Source organism: Terrapene carolina, unplaced genomic scaffold, assembly GCF_002925995.2.
Source record: "Terrapene carolina triunguis isolate 2854851 unplaced genomic scaffold, T_m_triunguis-2.0 Scaffold182, whole genome shotgun sequence".
Classification (NCBI taxonomy): Eukaryota; Metazoa; Chordata; order Testudines; family Emydidae; genus Terrapene; species Terrapene triunguis.
In genome coordinates, this window is record NW_020664533.1 from 595,920 (window position 1) to 615,058 (window position 19,139).

Below are 19,139 nucleotides of genomic sequence, written 5' to 3' on the forward strand. Positions count from 1 at the left end.
GTGTTATTGATAAACCACTTTAGCATATCATTTGCAGCTTGATGTTATGTGACATCACAGTAAAATGTAATGTGCCGGTCCCTGGGCTAGATATTAATGTAGAGCTTCTCTTTGAATTCTAGGGGCCAGAGGAAACCCAGTGCTGTCTGATACAAGCACAGCAGATCAGCATCAGCCCAGTCAGTCCCACCCAGCATTCCCTGTTGGGTCCCAGGTCAGTACCTTTCATTTAGCCTAATTAAAACTGCAGTTTGATTAAAGTAATTAACAATGAATGAAAATAACCTAACCATATAAATATAGAAAACATGGTGATAAATTGTTTGGCTGAATTTTTATTACACAAACATGTACAGAGAAGATGTGGATGTGACACATATTTTTTAAAAAATATTCTGTATAAGGTCTTGCTTTAAAAACAAACAGACAAGGTTTGTTTCTATATGTTTTTCCAAAGAGTAAAATGTAAATGTTTTTTGTGTTTATAAAATGAAGTTATTTGAACCTTAGATCAGTTACTTTGGAAGCACAGGTCATGATTTAATATAAAAAAAAGTTAATGCAATTTTAATGCAAGTTTAGCTTATTGGATTTGACAATCCTATAGTCACACACAGTTCCTGCATTAATAAAGAAATCCATTCATTATTTTATAAAGCCAAATGTTTTTTACCGTAAGGTGTGGGTGTTATACTGTTCTTCTGAAAAAGTTATAAAGTGCTTGATTTTCTGTGTCACTTTGTATAGGGATATCTACATTCAGTCAATTGCCCTGGGAAGGCAAGCAGATACTTGATTTTCCAGCCCACTTTATAGTGCAGTCTTTGAGCATCCCTTGCATCACATAACTCCTGGAAATTATTAATTTTGCAACTTTAGCTCTGGGAAGTGTTTGAGTTTAAATTCTTGTAGATTTGGTTGAATTTGGCCTTCTTGAGTTCATAAACCATCTTTGGGGTACATACAGTAATTTTTTTACAAAGTTGATGCAACTTAAGTCAAACTCTGATTTCAGAGATCAGTGGGTTGGATATGATTACCAGGGTTTCCAGCCTCAGTCTTCAGGATCTTCAAGGCTTTTTGTGTTGGAGGAAGTGTATGTTATTACATTAGAAGTGGTGCATTGTAATTGCATGTACGTACGGTAACACTACACATGATCCCAGGCACATGTACAATGATACCGGTGCTATTTCTTATTCAGGTGCTTACTGTATATGTTTCATTACAGCCATTACTGACAGCTCAACAGTTAGCCTCAGCGGTAGCGGGGGTGATGCCAGGAGGCACTCCAGCCCTAAATCAACCTATCCTTATTCCCTTCAACATGGCTGGACAACTGGGTGGTCAACAAGGACTGGTCCTAACTCTGCCTACAGCTAATCTCACCAACATCCAAGGGCTGGTAGCAGCAGCTGCAGCAGGAGGCATTATGACTTTGCCATTGCAAAATCTACAAGGTAAACCACATCAATCAGTATTTTCACAGGTAGATCCATTTGTCCACAAAAATGTTATTCTTGATGCCAAATCTTTATTGAAAATTCAAAACCTTGAATCTTTTGGAATGGTTACCAAATTTATACTGCATTTTTCATAAACATTTTGTGTCCGTATTCTTCTCTCTCGTTCCACAGGCCAGTACTATGAGATCCTGGAAATAGCTAATTAGTCTGCTCTGTCATACTGGCTGATGGCTTTAATTCACTGTTCACTTAAAATTTTAAAATAGCATTGCGAACTTGAATACGATTGGCCAATGCTGAGTCTTAGCTGAGAGATTAGGGAAGAGTAAAGGAAGAGGTGCAGCTAAAAGCTTAGTATCAGGATGTGGTCATTTAGAAGTATCTGTTGTTTGATTTTCATATTACAAAAGCATCCTTTTTGTAATTGCTGTTAGACTCTCTAGGACGTGTATTGCTGTCCCATACTCCCATTTATGGTACTTTAGCCTTATACACCACAACAGTGTGCATTCCAACCAACAGGCCCTCTAAGGGCAAACCAAGCAAAGTGGCATTTGCATTCCTCTTAAAAATTAGTTCCCGCTTTCTACTGGTTCTTCCTAAAGCGGTCTAGGTTATTATAAAAAAGGCATGCTGTGATAAAGCTAATTCTCTCGCTACAGCTACCAAAATAAAGTGCATGAGTGTCAGTTTAAAATAAAGAGGCTGTTGCATCCGTCAAGGGCACATTACTCTTATTGTGGCTGTTATAGCAACATATGTGTGCATGGAGCTTTATAGGAAAATTTAAAGACCAATGCCCATATTCTCAAGTGTGGTGCAACCACTTGGGGCTGTGCTACATCGTACGAGCACAAAGTGGCACTAATGATATCTTCTGGTGGCACGGAGATGGTGAAATGGCTCCTAATCTCTGCTGGCAGTGTAGGGGGTGTGGCCAGGATTTCATTACTCCACCCTGGTCCCTGGCTGCCATTTCAGCCCCTTGTGGCCATTGAATGCTGTTTAAATTTAGAATAGACACCATACCTGACTCAGGGCCAGGGGAGTACAAAGTTCACCTATGCATTCCCCTGCCCCCATGTCCTGAGCTGTACTGTGTTTGCCTTAGCAGAGAGTCTGGACCTAGATCTCTCTGCCCCATTGTGTTTATTATCTTAAGTCAGACTGAAAACCCAGCACAGTGAAGTAAAATGTAACTGTTGTTTTTTCGTAATGTTCACTACTCCTGATGCATGAATGTGCCTTAACAATAACACTGCTGCAGTCAAGGTGTTTATCTTATATTAAGTATAAAGGAATTTACTTATTATTCTCAATGGTGTTTATTGCTTCTTAGAAGGAGGTTGCTCGTGAGTTGAGTTGCACAATGGACAACAGGCAAAGTGAAAGAGACTAACAAATTTATTAGAGCATAAGCTTTCGTGGGCTTGAATAGATATGTGGATAGTTTTAAGAATGCTTGATAGAGATCTTGTAGGTGCTTGTCTCTGTCTGAGGGATTGGAGCAAATGCGGTTATATCTTAGAGCTTGGCTGTAGACAATGGATCGTGTGGTGTGTCCTGGATGGAAGCTGGAGTCATGTAGGTAAGTGTAGCGGTCAGTATCCTGAAAGATGATCCCTCACTCTCACAGATCTTGGGAGACAGACCTGTCCTCGCTTAAAGACAACCCCCCAACCTAAAGCAAATACTCACAAGAGACCACACCTCACTGAACAAAAACACTGACCCAGGAACCTATCCTTGTAACAAAGCCCGATGCCAACTCTGTCCACATATCTATTCAAGTGACATCATCATAGGACCTAATCACATCAGCCATACCATCAGGGGCTCGTTCACCTGCACATCTACCAATGTGATATATGCCATCATGTGCCAGCAATGCCCCTCTGCCATGTACATTGGCCAAACCGGACAGTCTCTACTCAAAAGAATTAATGGACACAAATCTGACATCAGGAATCATAATACTCAAAAACCAGTGGGAGAACACTTTAACCTGTCTGGTCATTCAATGACAGACCTGCGGGTGGCTATTTTACAACAGAAAAACTTCAAAAACAGACTCCAACGAGAGACTGCTGAGCTGGAATTGATATGCAAACTAGATACAATCAACTTAGGATTGAATAAGGACTGGGAATGGCTGAGCCATTACAAACATTGAATCTATCTCCCCATGTAAGTATTCTCACACTTCTTATCAAACTGTCTGTACTGAGCTATCTTGATTATCACTTCAAAAGTTTTTTTTTTCTCTTACTTAATTGGCCTCTCAGAGTTGGTAAGACAACTCCCACCTGTTCATGCTCTCTGTATGTGTGTATATATATTTCCTCAATATATGTTCCATTCTATATGCATCCGAAGAAGTGGGCTGTAGCCCACGAAAGCTTATGCTCTAATAAATTTGTTAGTCTCTAAGGTGCCACAAGTACTCCTGTTCTTTTTGCGGATACAGACTAACACGGCTGCTACTCTGAAACAGGCAAAGTGTTAGCCAAAAAAACCCATAATGAAATTGCAAGAGTAGTTTTAATGGGGAGGGACACATCCTATAAGAAAGTGATAGAGGGTGTGAGAGTGAAGAATCAAATATAGCTTTAACTCCCTCCCCCGTTTTTCTTTCCTGACCTAAATGCTGGAAAAAGTTTTCCAAAGACAAAATGGGAGTTCTATTAAATGAATGCTCTACACAGCATTTTAAATACTTTTTAGGCAATTAAACTTCAGTTGCTGCTGATGACTCGATGGATTGTTTGAAGCACTAATGTCTACAGGTTGTGAAACAGAGAAGAGGAGAGACAGTTAATGTGTTGAACAAAACTGTATGCCTGGTACTCTCACCTGTTGGTGCAGCTACTTGCCTTTACCTTGTGTGTGTGTTAAAGTTTAATGTCAACAGACCTCTCTTATAGTTGTAAATGGTTTTCACTTTAATGTTTAAAATAATGTCTCTCTCATACCATTAAGCTGTACCGAGGAACCTGTCATTCATAAATCATAGATGAAAAGGACACACTAATGCACAAATTTTGCTTGTTTAAAATTTGAGAGTGCATGTAAAGTAGGGAATTGAAGATTAAAAAAATAATGCAGGAACAGAACCGGGTAAAAGCAGAGATAACAAAGTGAAGGGAAGAGGCCTTTTAGTGTAGGTAGATGATAAAATCTTAATGAGGAAACAGGCATTATAAAAATGTATCCCTCCACTCAAGAGTGTACCAGCTTATGGTTTCTGTGTATATAGTATTATAAATAAACATAAGCTCATGGAACTCTTACGTCATGAATTCATTCTGCTTTGCTAAATTGGATGGTATGGCCTAAGAGCTGCAACCAATGCACTTGAGTTCAGTCTTGGTATTTTCAGCCAATGAGTATATACACTGAAATCACTTTTAAACATAGGTTTTGAAAGCACTGACTTGATAAGATGTAAAATTTTCCCCAAAAACCTTGACTAAAATAGTTTAAAAAGGGAGTAAGGGATAGGGCACAGATTCAGTTAAAATGCCCACCCTTAACCATTTTCTCCCTGCTAACTTTCCCTAGCAGCAACAAAATTGTGTGACTTTAGTGAAATCAATAAGTACAGCAGTGCTGAAAACTTATTTATCTATGTACATATCTGGCCCCCATTGTCATAGAACCTGAGCGCTTCACAACAGGAATGTATGTATCCTTACAACACCCCAGTGAGGTAGGGCCATGCTATTATCCCCATTTCACAGATGGGGAACTAAAGCACAGAAGAGAAGGCTGTCACACCAACAGTGGTGAGACTGGGGGAAGGGGAAAGAGGGAGCAGATGCTAGACAAGCAGAGGAAGTGTTGTCTACTATTTAGGCCAAGTTTTTTTCATCTTTCATTTTAGTCCATTGCTTTTTTAGTCCTCCTTTTGCTGGCTATTGTGAACAACCTTCTCAGCTGCTACCTTTTCAATTAACCTGTAGCAGGTTCACTTAGATCTTCATCCCTCCGTTTCTTAGCAGACTTGTCTCTAGGCTGCCAAATTCAGTTCCCTGAAATTCTGTTCTCAGGTCAGGTTTTTCTAAACATTTTTGTCATTTCAGTTGTCCTTTTCTGGGTTCTCTCCAGTCTAGTCATAGCTTTTTCTTAGAGCCTCAGAGCTCAGTAACACTCTGCCTGTGGATCAACTATTCTGCATGGAGATGCCCTCTCTAATATACCTGTCCATCTGTCTTAGAGATCACATTATAGCACTGAACACTGGATAGTTTTATTGTACTCCTGTTGAGGAGTGTTCTGTGAGGTGCTGCTGAATGGCCTCAACCTTGGTTGAATTCATTGGGAACTGGGGATGTTTAGCAATGCCCGGGAGTTGCTAAGGATCTTACTTCCTCTCTCGTTCACTTTCCCTTTACATCCCCGTGGCACCTATAGCAATTGCTTTGATGGAAATTAATTAATGCATTTTAGTTGTCCAGTATAGCAGCTGGAAATGAGAAGGAGCATCCTGGAGCCAGCCAGCCCTCTCTCTGAATCATCAGCATGTGTTTCCCAGACCACCAGTGGTCCACAGACAACATTTTGGGAACCTCTCGTCCAATGCACCTATCTTAACTATATATTATTTCAGGTTTAATGCAACTATGTTGCAGAGTCCTTTACAGTTATGGAGGCTGAATAATACTTGAACCTCCCAGTCAGCTGCCAAGAGGAATCAACAAGTTGGAAATTCTGGCCCCATAACACTGAATCTTATCTGTTTTATTTTCACTGCAAATTGTAATGTTTCTAAAGTGGGTGCCAATAATTTATTTGTAAGTCTGAGTTTCTCAGTCCCAGGTTCTGAAAGAAACAAGAACAAACTATCTCCCCAAATCATTAGTGAAAGGCTTCAGAGCTGAAAGTAAGCCTTGTGTGGCTGAAAATGTGAAATCATTAAATTACATTATTTAAACAGCAGCAGGTCATATTTTTTAACTGCAATACAATGGAGAAAGAAATACATTAAACAGCTGGAGAGCTGGAAGATAGCCATTAAAATAAACTGATATGGTAACACTAGACATAGATAACTGATTTTTTTTTAAAAAAAGTCATTATTTACCTACAGATCTGATCAGTCAGTGTAAAGAAATAACAGTGCCAGAAAGGCAAAATGTATTGTTTACATTTATTAGATCTTGTTTCATCTTAACTTAGCAGTGTATCTTTAATTGCAGAACAGATATAAAGTAAACAACATGCACTCTCTTCATTTCCCATGTACATGCAGCTTAATAGTCAGATATTGGATAGGTATGAAAAGCAAGAAAGAGACAGAAAAGAAATAAACGACAATCCTCAATTGCTCACTGATCTAGAGTCCAGATTCCAGTTTTTAGAACATTTTCCTCTTTTAACTAAAATGATGCAGTCCCTATTCATTTGTATTCCCCTTCGAGTAACATGAAATAGCTTTCAGAGCCTACAGAAAGTCTGTGTTTTACTTATGTATTTTAATGAGCACCAATGTCAGTAATAATCAAAATGATGTTTCACTTAGAGGAATAGTTTATTCCCAGGTACTTCTGTACTGTACTAACATAACCAGAACAAGAATGACAAGGATCAAGAAGAAGAGCTACACTCAGTAGCAATTTCAGTGAAGCCCTCAGTCCAGATACGCAACCATCACTATATGAAGGCTGTATTTAACACAGTTGCAGTATATAGGACATGGGACTGGGTGCCAGGAGACCTGGGTTCTGTTCCTAGCTCTGCCACAGACTCACTATGTAGCCTTGGACAAGTCACTTAATATCCCTTGCCTCCCCACCTACCAAAAATTGGGCTACTGTTCGCTCACCTTTGTACAGTCCTTTAGGATGAGCAGATGAACAGTACTATTTGAGCTGTAAGTACATTTTTTACTTGAGAACTGCCAGCTGTATGGAAGATTTAAGGGAGAGAGGATGGTCCATCTTTTAAAACTGATGAAAGTAATGGAGAAGGTGGAGATGGGTGGAAGGAATCATCTCTCCAGGACTTGCTTGCAGAAAGGAGGGGTCAGCCACTCGATAGTACCAACCTCCGTACCTTTGTGGGTCCAGGGATTTGTGCAAGGGAAGGAAAAGGATTTGAAGGAAGAGGGCACATATTCCATATAGGAAATCCAGGCAAAAGTTAATGCAGCCCTAAACTGTATGCATGCTCCTCCAAGTTAGGACACTCCCTTTACTACCACCACAGCAGGATTCCCTGACAACCTGATTCCTCTGACACCACACTGCAAGGGAATTGGAGGTGAACAGGGATCCCTGAAGCTGGAGCAGAAACCACACAGAAGAGCCTGTGCCTCTGGCAGATCTCCCAAGACTCACAGTGTTTGGGGAGGCGGGGCTCTAGCCCTTTTCTTCTTCCATGGGAGAGGGTGATAAAACTCCTCTCCAAAGAGAGAATAGGCTATCCCCCCAGAAGGCTCTGCCTGTGAGTTTTCCTACAGAAGGGAATGATCTGGCCCACTGTTATTAATTGCTCATCTTCTACAATGACAGAACAGTAGCTTCAGAGAGTGAATGTGAAAGGTTCAGGTCTTTATTAGTTATTATTTCTTATTTACTGATCACTGTCAGAGTACTAGTGATTTATTCTTTATATTTTCTACCCCATAAGTTAAAGACCTAACCCCAGAGACATTAAGATGCAGTAGCATTAATGTTTGCATGCTCTCTTGCTGATTTCCAACAGACCTATGCCTACCTTTCACTCCAGTCCTGCTAACAATTGTGGGGGAACATAAGTGAGGTATAAAAAGGCAGTGCTGATAAGATTAATTCTAAATCAGGATTGATTACATTCAGTCAAATGTCTGAGGCTAAATTCTGGCAGCCTGTACGCAAAGATGCCCTCCAGAAACACATGCCAAGCAGCAAGGCAAGAGTTGTGCTCTCCTCGTCTGGCTCCAGCCAAAACCCATGGTTTGGCCACTTTGCAGACACTGCCATGGCATGCGTTGTAGGCTGGGAATTGAAGAATGACTTAAGTATGAGATGCATGTGTATGGAATATACCCCTTTATCGACCAATAACTAGTCCCCCATCCAGGGGTGAAAGTAACATTGAACACTTTAAAGCGGCAGCGCTTTAAAGTCAGCTGTGTACGGGCCAGTACTGGCGGCCACTTTTTACTGGTACGCCGTACCGGCCAGTACCGGCTTACTTTCACCCTTGCCCCCATCTCAGACTGATACTGCTCCTGTCAGGAATAATATGTGTGCAGGGTTGTAAATGGGGCTGTTGTCAGCCAGAACATCAATGCATTTTAATGCTGTTTTTGAAGTATTTTTTGCACCTGTTTCAGGGGCCTTTAATCTTCTTGAATTTAGGCCCTGACAAATTTAAATTAATGTCCAGAAAATTCCATCATGTAATGTTAAACTCTTAAATTACTGCAATGTTACAGAAACAATGAAATTCAGAATGAAAGTGAAAATCCTAGCTGCTACTTGCCACTTTGTGCCTTGCCTCAACATTGTAGCATGCATGCTACATACCCTGGTGGGTCATATACAAATAGAATGATACATCCGTATGGTATACACACATGTATATATACACTGATCTTAGACTCTAGCAGTAAGTAACACAAGGTGAATTAAGGATGGATTACTGTGATGGATTTGCAGCCTTCACTCTTAATTTCCTTGCTTTGGTGGAGTTAAGTCAGACATTTGTAGTCTTTGTGGTTTAATTTCCTTTGTTTTTCAATGGAATTTATATTAATAAAGTCCCTGTGATTCATGTTATAAAAACTTCCTGGCTAGAAACTTGTGTTTCTGATAGACCAGCAAGACTCTAATCGAGTACATATATATTTAGGGACTCATAAAAACAACAAAGTCTTTATTGACTGGCTGAGTTTACAGGCATTTTTAATACAGATTTTGAACCCATATATTGTACAAGTTAATAGCCTAGTAGCCAATTTTTTTAATGAAATTTCTTTAAAATCTATCTGGTTCTGTGTCATTTACTGGAGAGAAAGAAGTTGTGTGTGTGTGTTTTTTTTTTTTTTTTTTTTTTTTAATTGTTGTGGAAAGTGTTGAAGCTGTATTATGCCCTTCTTGCTAAACGTCTCTATGTGAATTTAACGTGAAACATTTTGCGGGACCTTTTTAAAAATTGTGCATGCAATTAGAGTTGAGGGGGGAGGGATAGCTCAGTGGTTTGAGCATTGGCCTGCTAAACCCAGCATTGTGAGTTCAATCCTTGAGGGGGCTACTTAGGGATCTGGGGCAAAAAATCAGTACTTGGTCCTGCTAGTGAAGGCAGGGGGCTGGACTCAATGACCTTCCAGTTCTATGAGATAGATATATCTCCATATATTATTATAATTATCTAAAAATGGTAACTGGGCCTGCATGGGAGCTACTCTTCATAATGTGGTGTGCTCTGGGGTTGTTTCATTGATGAAGTTCAGTTCCCACACCAGTCCTTACACTTTTGACAGCCATGCATTGTAAATGATTTGGCAATCTGTAAGTGCTGATATAGGCCTAGGTATCTCAGCATGTGTTTAAAAGCTTACGATCCAATCCTACAGTCCTGCCACATGCGCAACTACCCATTGGCTTCAAAGAAGAGTGCCAGACCTGCACCAATTGTTTCAGACCCTTAGTATGCATTAATTTCATACGGGTTATTATATTGTATTGTTGCCTTTTCAACCCGAGCAATTAGTCAAAGTTCAGGGCCCTGGGCACATTCCAGTTGGGAGCAGAAATTGATCATGGAGTTTGGTATTTTCTTTGGTGCAGTCTTGTTTATTTACAAGGAACGTACAAAGTCCTGTTTCTCCAAAAGCAGGAGGAACCAGTAAGAAAACAAACAGTTTCTGGGCTTAGAGCACCGAGCCTCTTTAGCCAACAGCAGACTCAAAAGCTCTCTCTCTAGCCTTTTTGCAGGTCATACACTGTGCTCACAGGCTGTTGCCTGGCTTTCTTGCTGTTTGCCTCTGTTCTCCCTTCCCTCACACATACAGTCTACCCAAAACAATACTCAGCAAAAGCCCCTCGGCTCACCCATTCAAAAAATCCTGGGCAGGTTCACATAACCCTTTTGTCTTAGGTGGAGTTTTGGAATTAACTTATCCTTACAGTTATGCTGATTGAAGTGTGTGTTCACACCCAATCAACCTCAGTGAGGATTTAACTCAGCCCATAACAAAGTTACATCCAGGTTATAATAGTATGCAGTTAATGTGTATTAAGTGTATTCAGTATGTAAATTAATATTCAGTAATGCCAAATAACCTGTATGTTTTCATAAATAACAGTAAAACAGAAGGAACCAATACTGTGCATCTGCCATAGGTTTCTGTATCTCAGAGTTTGAAACATATATATTCAGTGTTAAAAGGCCAACTCCACATTATGACCTATGCACACCAACACATCCTTGAAGCACTGGAACATTAATTGAACAAGAGGCACCTGAACATGGAGTGTGAATATAGTATATCATATAGAGGGAGTGCTAAGGAAACATGTTGTCACAGGATAACAGTCTCTTGCACCAACACAGACATTGGAGTGAAAAAGAGACATTTACAGAATTAATTTCAAAGTAGGAGACTACGCCAGGTAGGGAATTGTATGCTCCCTGTCTGTACTTAGTACGGCTGCAATTCCATTGCAGGATTCCAATGACATCCTAAACCATGGAAGTGCCTTGAGGAGGTTCCTAGAATCTCAGAATAAAATAGTAACCTCAGTTTATGAAAATTAGACCGACACATAGATTGTGAGCGTCTGAATTATCCCTCTATGGGCGAGGGGGGATAGGTAAATAGTTCCCCCATATGCAACAAAAGCAGTGATCCTAGTCCTCTAGACTTGAGTGTTTTGAGATCCACAGGGAAATTCCCTGGACCTTGGGGCATCAGCTTTTCTTCATGGCAGCACAAATTACTTGGGAGTGGTACTTCCATAACCTCCCACTAGATTCCACTTCCTATGCGCAGGGGATACCCCATAAGGAAATGCTGAGAGCGTCAGCATACTAGGGATTTCGGGGGTTGGAGGAGATTGTATCATCTTCCCCAGGCCCTGTCTGCCTGCCCACAGCCCTCCCTTTCCAAACTGCCGAGCCTCAACCCTGCTGGGAACCCATCAGAGAGTTTCCCACAGGTCTGGTGCAAAGGTATTGCCTTCCCCCTTCAACTTAGAAAGTCCAGGTCCCATTTGGTTTGATCCCTGCAACCTTGCACACAGTAGTAGAGTGTATAGAGCCCTTGGAATACTAATGTCTGACGCACAGCCATGTGAGAAAACCTCACCTCACTGAAGTCAATGGAAAAATTCTATTGACTTCATTGCAGCTAGGATGTCAGACAATATTTCTGAATCTCCACCACCTGAAGCATATAAACCACAGAGTACATGTATCTTAAATGCATTTTGTGTTGGGGCAAACTCCCAACTAACATCATGTAAGTCTACTTTTTGGACTTAAGCAGGTATGCACTTGATGAATTTTATAATACCTTCTTTCATTTCTTTTTTGTATTTTGTGGTGATAAGTTATTTTATATTGTACACAGTTTAAAAAAATATTTTATTCCTGTAGAGGCAAGACGATAATCTCATTTCTGCTGATGTAGTGCCATTGAGTTCAATTACATTGCTTTGGATTTACAGACTCTGGCCCGTGGGTATCTTTCCTTTTTTGTGTGTCTGCCTTCTGTCCTCTTTCCTCACCCAGCCCATATGTTCCTGTTCTTTGTCTCTCACATCCTCCACCCCAGCTTGACTTCTAAAATTATTCACGTGCCAAAAGGTACTGAATATATATATTTTACTGTGTTCTTGACCATTATTGCTTTCCCGTTATATCACTAGTGAAGAATAAGAAGGATTTCTTATAAACTGGTGTTTACAAATCAGTTATGTGCTTCCATGTATTATGCGTCTCTATATTAGTAGGAGCAGTAGCAAGAGTAATGCACACTAGCTAAAAAGCAATGGAATTGATATAAATGGCTTATTTTCAGGGTTCAGCTAAGAAACTAAAAACTAACTTTTTATTATGTTTACATGGAAAACCACTCTCAAGGAAGGGTTTAGAGTTTATATGCTGCCAAAATTGTGACTATAGCAGTGTGAACAATACCACCAAAATATTTTTCTTTCCGATTCTGTCACTTATATGTAAGCCTTTCCTTTCCTATACTAACCCATGTTGTTTGTGCATTGTAAAAGAAAACAACATTCCATTATGCAATAATGTAGCATAATTAAAAAATAATGTTTTGGCTCAGCAATTTTTTTTTCATTTTACTGCTAAAATAATCAGTTCTTTTGATCTTTGTTTCACCTTTCTTCAGCATTTTAGTGGAAGCTGTGGTACAGAATCGTATCTTCTTAAATTACATTTACCCAACGTGTACACAATGGTAGACTTGTATCCAAAATTAAAACCACATCGTATTTGTGTCATTTGTCAGTAGGTTAGTGTTGGTAACATGTGTAAGACTGTTATCAAGTGTATTTTTTATATGTTTATGTTCCCGTGAGTGCCATTATTTTAAAATTTCTTAGCAGCGTGTGTATATATATATATATTCAACATTTGACATGAGATCATTTGAGTTTGCTATGTTTGTAAGATAATGCACAAGGGAGAAAGTTACATAAATAATAGAGATAAAATTTATACTTCCGTATATTTCAAAGCTAATGCAGCCAACTTACAATGGAATGGTAACATGAAGACACAGTGCTATAATTTGATTGATTTGTTTTGACAGCAGCCAAATAATTGAGAGTGAAAGGTGTCAGCACAGATGAAATATTGTATAAGCCACATTCAGAAGGCAACCCCAGCAGCAATAGCAACTGGAGTTTTATTTCCTTTGATATCGCACTGTTACTCACTTCCAGTTTATTATAAAACAATGAAAGGTACACAACTTTACCAACAAGGGAGACTTTTATGGAGAGGGTAGAAATAGAAGTTTGTCAGGTACTTGAACAATAGATACTGACAATGGGATTTATGATGGATGCAATATACACGGGTAAATTATCTTAATCTTTCCCCCTGGTTTTCTCTTTTTTTTAAATCCCTTTTTACAGGCTACTGCTTATCTGGCGTCTTACCTCTAGCTTGGAGGGTAAGTGATTCCTTCTAGAGCAACCATCAGTGTCAATCTATGGATTGCCTAGCAGGGGATTGCTGCAAGTGCAGAGTTGCTGTTACCCTCCCCAGCAGTGAGACTTGTTTTTAGTTCACCTCTTCTGCACAGCAAACTAACCGAGTCTAGCTAACCAAAATAGGATGAAGCTTACAGCAGGCCATATCACTGCACCACTAGGACCATGGAGAACTACAGTATCTTTTGAGCCTAGCAGTGAATAAGACTGTGGTAGTTCTATAAAGAAGGTAGCCAAATAGACAACTGAAAAGGATGGCTAAAAGCAAAGTGATCTAAAAGTTATGGCTGGGATTTGTAAATGTACCTATGGGAGTTAGGTGCCCAACTGCCTTAAAAACCCCAGCCTACCGTGCTTCCTCTCTTAGGCCCAAATCCTGAAGTCCCATTGACTTTAGTGGGAGCAGGACCAGACACAAAAACTCAAGTGCAGAATGGATTGAAATACATATGCCCTGCCACTCATTTGAGAAATATTCTGTTAAAAAGACACAAGCCAATAGTGAATGACAGCGGGCTCTCTGTAATGAGCTCTGGCGCATTCAAAACAAAACAAACTATGACAACCATCATGTTAACAAGATCACGATCCCTTGTGGCTTTGCAATGTAGCATCTAATCTATAGCCATATCTATACCTAAACAAATTTAATTATCTTACTTAAGAAAAAGTAAAGAATGGGATGGGATGGGATTTCCACTGCAGAACAGTTCATACAATGTCACATTCCATTTATTTTATCTTTTTTCCGCCAATCAGATCATGTCCCTTATAAATGGCATAGAAGAGATTCAAATGAGCCCCAGCGTTCAGGAACCCAGTGCATTGTAACCCTGCTTGCAATAACGGGGGGGTGGGGGGAGTTCTCGTTAAAGTGGCTGAAGCCTAGGAGGAGCTGAATGCATTTTGATTGTTTTTTATGCTTATCTTAAATAGCATTAGCACTTTGAAAATATGGTAATTGGCAACTTAGACATGCAAAAGCTTTAAAGAAAAGAAAACGAAAGCAAGGCAGCACAGCCCTCGTCCCCTTAGCCAGCCAGCTAAAAAAACCAAACAGGTTGCTAGTGCTTTAAAAAAAAAAAAAAAAAAAAAAAAAGGGGCAGCCAGCCAACCAACTCACAAGCAAGCCACCATATTTCTGTCTGATTAGTGGTCATGCACTTTTGATTGGCTGGATACCCCGTACCAATTCCTAGGCCCATTAGAGGACTGGAAGGTTGACTGTACATAACCATTCAAAAGTCACCAAAAATGTAATCCTTACACTGTAAATCCCTCTGGAGACTTCAGTATTGTAAGTAGCTTCTTTTTCAGTTTTCAGTTTGGCCTAAAGTAGGCAATGTGACAAAGCTCTGCCTCTTTTTGTACCTTAAGTAATTGTTTAGAATGACTACAAGAAAACGGCCAGTTCTAAAGTACATCTGTGATATGCAAGCACAGAGCCAAATCCTGGGGCCTTTAACTCAGTTTTCACGGAGGCAGGCGACTCCCATTGAGTACAGCGCTTGAGTCCTATGCCCGTGACGTCACTGGGAGCTTTCTTGGGTAAAGGCTGAGTTAAAGACCTCAGGATTTGGTCAGCAGCCTGAGTGAAACCTGGAAGTGAGAGGACACTCTAAAAGAGTGCTCAGGCAGCTTTCCCTCACCCCACTGACACACTGCATTATGAGAAAAAGCCCCACTTACCATAGAACTTGTACTTTGGATTGTCACAAGCACTCACCCTTATTTAAAGTGACTCCCTCTGTGTCACCCCCGAGCTAGAATGCCAATGTCAGAGTGCTTGAAGAAGTTGGGATTCAAGTCAGTTTGTACTCCGCTGCTAGTAGCGCAGACGGAGTGGTGCGAAACAGCAGGGAAATGAATGGTGGAGATGGAGACACAACCCAGAGCTGAGGCGGAGAGAAAAATGTGGCAGTCGCAGGTGGAAAAAGGACGGGAGAAAGTGAACAATAGCAGAGGGAAGGGAAAGGGCTGTTCACGGAGTGAACCAGCTCCAGTTAGGGGACTTGGGGAACACATATATCTCCTCCCTTGTGCTTCAGACCTCCAACTGACTGAGGGTATGTTTGCACTTAGAACTGAGGGTGTGATTCCCACCTTGAGGAGACACACACCCGCATTAGCTTAGATCAAGCTAGCATGCTAAAAATAGTGTTGCCATGGCAGCAGGAGCTCATGCCGCTGCAGCTCTATCTTTAATGCAGTAGCTTCATCAGAGCTAGCGCAGGTCTGTCTCCTCAAGTTAGGAACTGAACCCCCAGCTCGAAGTGTGGATAGACCCTTAGCAATGCAGGATGATGCTTCCGTTGCATGTTTCTGAGTGTGTAGGCATCATTATAATTCCAATGTGTTCTAGGGAAGCCAGTGACCCACCTCCCAAGACACCAAACTGTTCTATTATTTCGTTTGTCCTTCACTTGAAGGTTTGGTGCTTAGGTACCATGGTGGCAGGTGGTTTGAAAATACATTTTTACATGGCATGTGGATTGCCAGCGGTAGGAAGCTAAAATGTAGCCCTGAGAAAAGGGCAATACAAACACTCAAATCCTTATCGTTCTGCTTTCAGCCCTGATCCTGCAATCACTTAGGTACATGCTTAACTTAAGTGGTCAAAATGGAAGCCAGTGGAGCGCTTACACATGCAAACTTAAGCACATGCACAAGCATTTGCAGGAATGGAGCATTATTACTTAAATGAAAACAAGTAAATAAAATTTCACGGGGTGCTATTTCCAAAAGACTCCTTGGATAGTTCCATAAAGCGTTTCTTATAGGTTTATTTTTAAAGGGCCAAATCCTGCTTGCCTCACACTCAAGTCCTATTGACTTTGGTATGACTGATTGCAAGATTTGGTCCTATATTTCAGTTATGGAAGGCCCTTTTAGAATTCTAAACCAGAGATGAGTTACTTAAAGAATACCCAATCATTCAACTTAGATCTTTTATTTGTACTCCATAATACAGTAGATGATTGAAACACAGTTCGGAGTTAACTTTCTGCAGATTTAGAGCAATTTATGGTGTTGCCTCAATTGTGGCTTAAGATCACACATACTGTTAATTTTGTCATGACAGTTATTTAGCTATAGATAAAATCATGCTGCAAAAATACACCTGCTTTTTTAAAAAGGAAAAAAAAAAAGATAGGACCACTCAGATCTTATGCCAGACTTTAATGTAAAATTAATTCCTTTAAAAAGATTTTTTTTTAAAACGCACAACATTTTTCTAATGTGCATTAAGAATGTTGGAGAATTCACTGAAGCATGTGCTTTGAGCTTTCAGGAGCAATCTGTAGTCAGGCATTTTAAATGAAAATTGATTTGTGATTTACATGGTCAGTGGAAAGAAAATTAACTTATGGAAGGTTGTAATGAAATATTAGACAAGTAAAAAAGTAGATGGTGATCTAGTGGAACTAAAAGTCCCATCTGGAAGAATTCTGTGACATTTTTACATTTATCTGTGTTCTGCATGAGTTGTAATGTTAGTGGTAATTTTATGGGACTGAACTGAAATGAAAAGGGTGTTATCACAGATTGCCTACAATATAGGATTGTGTTCAGTGGCGAGTCCTGTATCCTTTTCTCCATTTTCCTATAATATGACTCATTGCACTTTTTTCAGCTACTGTTGTTGAATTCATTCAGCCTTTTACTTGAGGTTATTAAAGAAGAACATCAAATGCTCACAAATACAATCTAACAGCACATTTAAAAGCAACACTGCTGCTTCCACTTACTTCTGCATAGTTGAGGCAATGTCCAGGAAAGAGCCTGTAAAATGTACACTAAAGTAGCAAGTGCTGCCAATGTAAAGCTTTTGCCCTATATAGAAGGGTTTGTGTTTTCCATTTTAATTTATTGCTCATCAGTGTAGTAATAGGGAACAGAATTAAAGTTTCTCCTGAAAAATGCATCATGCTGTTATGTTTTCTTTCCCCATCTTTGAACTCTGATGTTAAGTGTGTGACATCCATTTTTGCTCTTGCTGTCAGCTTCTTGGAGAACGAAGGAAGAGGAGCATGTCATCCTAATGGGAAGCCCTGCTCCCACCACTTCCTTCTCTTTATTATAGTGGAAAGTCTCCTTCCTGTTTCAGTGTCATGAGCTGATTAGGATTGGAAAAGAAATTGTGGTGCTGGGTTTTAATGCTATACTCAGTGACTTTTCCTCTGTCTGTAGTTTCCATGTCTGACAAATGGTATGAGTTTTTGACTTCTGATTTACCAGACTCCAGAGCTGCAAGTGTTAAAAACATGCTGAAATGTGTTGCTCAATCGAACCCTAACAGTTTTAAAGACCCAATGAAGTCAGGTGCTTAACTTCTTTGTTGAACTGGGGCTTTAATTCCCCAGCATGGAGACTTAACTCTTTAGGGCCAAGTGAAAATTCCATTCTTGGCATTAATCAGATATGTTTGAAAAGAGAATCTCTTCCTGGGAATTATTCCGAGCTTCTGCTGCTAGGCAGAATGGCTGCCTGTCCTACTGGACTCTTGTCAAAAATAGAATACACACTGTTCCCTCTCACAAAATAGAAGTGCAGGACCCTTTATGTAGCAAAACTACATTGTATTTCAGTGTATATATTTCTTTCTCTTTAGGACATTTCAGGGCCTGATTCTGAGTAGCGCTGAGCACCCACAATTCCTTCCAAATATGTCTGGGAGTTGAGGTTGCTCAGCATTGTGCAGGATTGGGTCCTTGCCAAACAAACTCAGACTTGTATCATTGAACCTTTTCTCTGCTTTCTTTCTTTTTTAAATGTACATTGGAGAATCTAGTTTTCAGATCCACAGTATGCTTATCAGCCTCAACTAAAATGTTCTTAAACACCAGATAGTAGCATTCTAGTCACTGGTGCCAATGTATTATTGTATCAAATAGTTTAAAATACACCCTGCTACTTCTCCAGTACATTCCTTTCGTAAGCATATGTGAAAGGGGAGAAATATCACAAACCTATCACAAACAGCATATATGTCTTTCAATAAAACTATGTGGCTAATGATGGTGGGAGCAGACTTTCTAATCACAGGATACTGTTAAGGTCAATATTAGGTATTGGCTTTCCGTCCTGTCCATCTGAAACAATATACCATAGTGAATGCAATCAGTAAATGGTGGTAAATGAACCTTTTAGAAACATTAGCATTCCAGAAAGACAAGATTTGAGAATAGATGTTAAGTGGATCCTGCGGTTTGTAATTGTAGCCCTGGGAATAATTATCCTAATTAATAGCTGCTAACCCAAGACCCTTTCTCCGGTGTCTATGTATGAGTTAATGATTGCTGTTCTGGAGAGTGTATTTTTGGTAGATTTGCAGTGTGTGTCAGCAGGGTAAAAAGGCCCCTGGGGGGAGACTTAGGCTCTGATGATCTTTAGGGTCCCCATTTTTACTAACCACAAGTAAATCACTGTATGATCAGATAACGTCTCCACAGACCACAAAGTAATGAATAGTGGTTGGGGATATTCGAATGAAGAGATCCAT

The 19,139-nt window shown here is 40.0% G+C and overlaps 1 protein-coding gene across 2 annotated transcripts in view; it reads left to right on the top strand.

Moving 5' to 3' along the window:
• LOC113407042 (POU domain, class 6, transcription factor 2) overlaps nucleotides 1–19,139 on the top strand; it is a 384,418-nt gene that overhangs the window by 158,868 nt on the left and 206,411 nt on the right. For both annotated transcript variants that reach the window (XM_026654131.2, XM_026654132.1), the window contains 2 exons: nucleotides 123–214; nucleotides 1,232–1,460. In XM_026654131.2, coding sequence (XP_026509916.2) covers nucleotides 123–214; nucleotides 1,232–1,460 — 321 coding nt within the window. The remainder of the gene's footprint in view (nucleotides 1–122; nucleotides 215–1,231; nucleotides 1,461–19,139) is intronic.